The sequence below is a fragment of the Primulina huaijiensis genome, chromosome 14, assembly GCF_012295235.1.
Source record: "Primulina huaijiensis isolate GDHJ02 chromosome 14, ASM1229523v2, whole genome shotgun sequence".
In the NCBI taxonomy this organism is placed as follows: domain Eukaryota; kingdom Viridiplantae; phylum Streptophyta; class Magnoliopsida; order Lamiales; family Gesneriaceae; genus Primulina; species Primulina huaijiensis.
The window spans coordinates 19,112,254-19,115,294 of NC_133319.1; the positions used below are offsets into that span (position 1 = coordinate 19,112,254).

Here is a 3,041-nt window from a genome sequence, read left to right on the forward strand (position 1 = left end):
ATATGGCATATGCACCTAATAAGAAAAAAATTATCACTTTAATTGTGCGTTTTAGTTTGTTTCATTAGATACATTTAATATATAGAAGGATTGACGCTTGTTGAAAGCTAATTTACTAAAGATAATTTATTACAAAAACTAAAATAAAGTTGTTCAATCACACAATATCTAGTTGTCTCTTCTCTAAATTTAGATTTACAATATTTAAATAATTGATAATCGTTACTCCTTTGAGACAAGAATGCTGACATTTGAGTTAGAGAGCGATCAATACCAATTTTCACCGGATGATTTTTCTCAACGTATCGCGTTAAAGTTCTATAACCACATCCATGTTGAAATTTGTAAGCTTTCAAATAATATGTGCATTTGGCTTGCAAATCACCGGTGAGAAGCGTTATATTTTCAAAATGTTTGTGAAGACATAGATGTATAGCGAGACATAGCTCGAGTTTTAGGTTACGTCGGATTGCTCATACTTTATTGACTTGGATGATGATGTGTTGGTTGGAACTCCTTTTGTTCTTTTTTTCTCCTCATTAGAAAAAATCAAAATCATAATTGTCAACAATGAATGAAGAAAAATCGCAATCTTCAAATTCGGCATGATATTTTTCCCTTGCCCTTACCATTTCGACTTGAACCAACAATTTGTGTTAAAATAAAATTGAAGTAATTAGAAAAATAAATGAAAAATTAACAATAATCGAAAATTGATATTTTGATAATAGATAAATAAATCATGAATCGAGAAATAGAGATTGAGAATTGAAAGAGAATTATGTGGGAAAAAAAAATGAAACAGGCCTTGTATTTACGGGGTTGAGTTCGAAAGTTTTATTATTTTATTTTATTGAAAATATTAAATTCTTGTACTATTAATACTGAAACTGTTTTTCATTTTTTATTTTTTATTTTTTATTTTTTATCAGGCGTATGTACTTAAAACTGTTAACAATATATGGTTTCGACTATTTTTTATTTACTTTAATTTAAACAAATAACTGAATTTTATATTTCTTTTCACACTCAGTCTCACTTATTCGTGGCTTAATAATATCACGTTTTAGAATTATATATATGTTTTGAATTAAAACATTTTTTAATAACAAAATAATTCAATAATTATAATAAACCACATGGTTCCTCCACGTTACTTGGTCGCGTGGATGTTAAGATGTCAATTGTATTAATTTCCCTACATTTAAAGAAAGTATTTTACCTATAAACCATGCAAAGTTTTACATAAAAAAATAAATGATTTTAGCATAAGTCAAATCATAGACTTCAAGAAGATAGAGATAATATAAATATCACTGGAGTCGAATTTTTTTATATTATCAAATTTCAGTCAAATATTTAAAAATAAATTGAATAGACCACAAAGACCGGTACTCCCACCAAGCCTACTATATATTTCATGCAAGTGTAGACTTCTCAACCCGAATTAATTGAACAGCAAAGAAAAAGCAAACCATTTAACCTTTCATTTTCTCACTGGTAATTTTTTGGTGCTGGTAGACTCGGGAAAATGGCGATTCAGCTGGAGAATCTGGTGGAGTCCATAAAGTCCAAGGTTCGATCGTTGAAGAAATCCAAGAAACCTTACCTGAAGATGGACAAGAGCGCGAGCGTTAAGGTCGAGATCCGAAGTCGGAAAGCTCGGAAGATCATCGAGAAAACCCTCAAATCCGCCGATCGTCCCGGCAAGCCTTCTTACTTGGCTCGATAATTTTTTCCCTGCTTTTGATCCTATCCATCCCCTTCATGTGTGCTGGGAATCGATTAACTTTTTATGAACTGGTAAAATTCGAATCACATCTGTAAAATAAAGAAAGTGTGGAAGATTTTGGATTTTATGGCCGATTCTGGGTTTCTGTCGTCTGAATGCTTTGGGTTCTTGTCATATCTTTGGAATTAAATTAACAATATATTGACCTTTATTTTTGTTTTAATATCCTATCTATTTTTCAAAATTTTCTAAATAATATTATCTATTTTACATATAATGAATATCTCTTCGTGTATCTTTTAAATTTCAGAATATAATTTATTTCATCAATAACGTAGTACGACGAATTTGAATTCTAAATATGTGAGTGTAAATTAATATTATTGGCCTATTAATAATTTCGGTATCTTACTTTAATTTAATAAATTGACAGTATAATAATTTAATTACAAGTTATTTTTAGCGAAAAAGTTTTAAATTAAGTGCATAGCTGTTACTAGAAACTAAGTACGTACTATATATAAATACATATTTATTATTATAAAAAAATAGTGGAAAATTTCAATATCATCCCTATAATTTAGTATGTTTTCGTTATTGGTCTCATCATTGGTTAAAATTTGATTTAGTCTTTATTTACACTTTTGCTCTTTTTACACCTAAATGTTATTGTTGCACCACCACTTCATTTAGAATGATGCTACATGTAAATCCATATTTGTACATCAATTTGTACAACACAAAAAATTCAGTGCAAAAATTCAATTTGTCAAAATCTCACTATACATTGAATACAATATCTCGCGATATAATAGTTGTAAATATCGCTGTAACGATATATTGGTTGTACCTTTAGCATTATTTGTTCATTTATATCTAGTATCATATCAACAATTTTCTTACATCATATCATTAATATTTAACATCAGATTATCAATTTTTGATGTTATGTCAATACGTCAATAAAAAAAAAGATCAAAAATGAAAATAAGATCGATTAATTGTATTAAGATAAATTTTTCCCACTTTTATAACTAAACATAAATACATAATGTATATGATGAATTTTATAAATTTACTTAATTTATTCCTGACAATGTAGACTAAGAGTGTCAATTCGGGCGAGTTGGGTCGAGTTGAGCAATAGTACTATTCAAAAATTTCTCAACCCGAACCTGAACCAACCCGAAAATTCTCAACCCGAACCCGAATCAACCCGATCAACCTGATTTTGAAATTTTTTTAAAAGAAAGTTAAATAAAATTAAAAAAAATTTAATTTAAACACATAATAACAAAATCGCTCTTAT

The 3,041-nt window shown here is 28.4% G+C and overlaps 1 protein-coding gene across 1 annotated transcript; it reads left to right on the plus strand.

Moving 5' to 3' along the window:
- Positions 1-1,425: 1,425 nt before the first annotated feature.
- On the plus strand, positions 1,426-1,953 carry LOC140957794 (uncharacterized). The gene has a single exon (XM_073415185.1). The coding sequence runs from the start codon at positions 1,532-1,534 to the stop codon at positions 1,730-1,732; it is 201 nt and encodes a 66-aa protein (XP_073271286.1). The 5' UTR covers positions 1,426-1,531; the 3' UTR covers positions 1,733-1,953.
- The last annotated feature ends 1,088 nt before the right edge of the window (positions 1,954-3,041 follow it).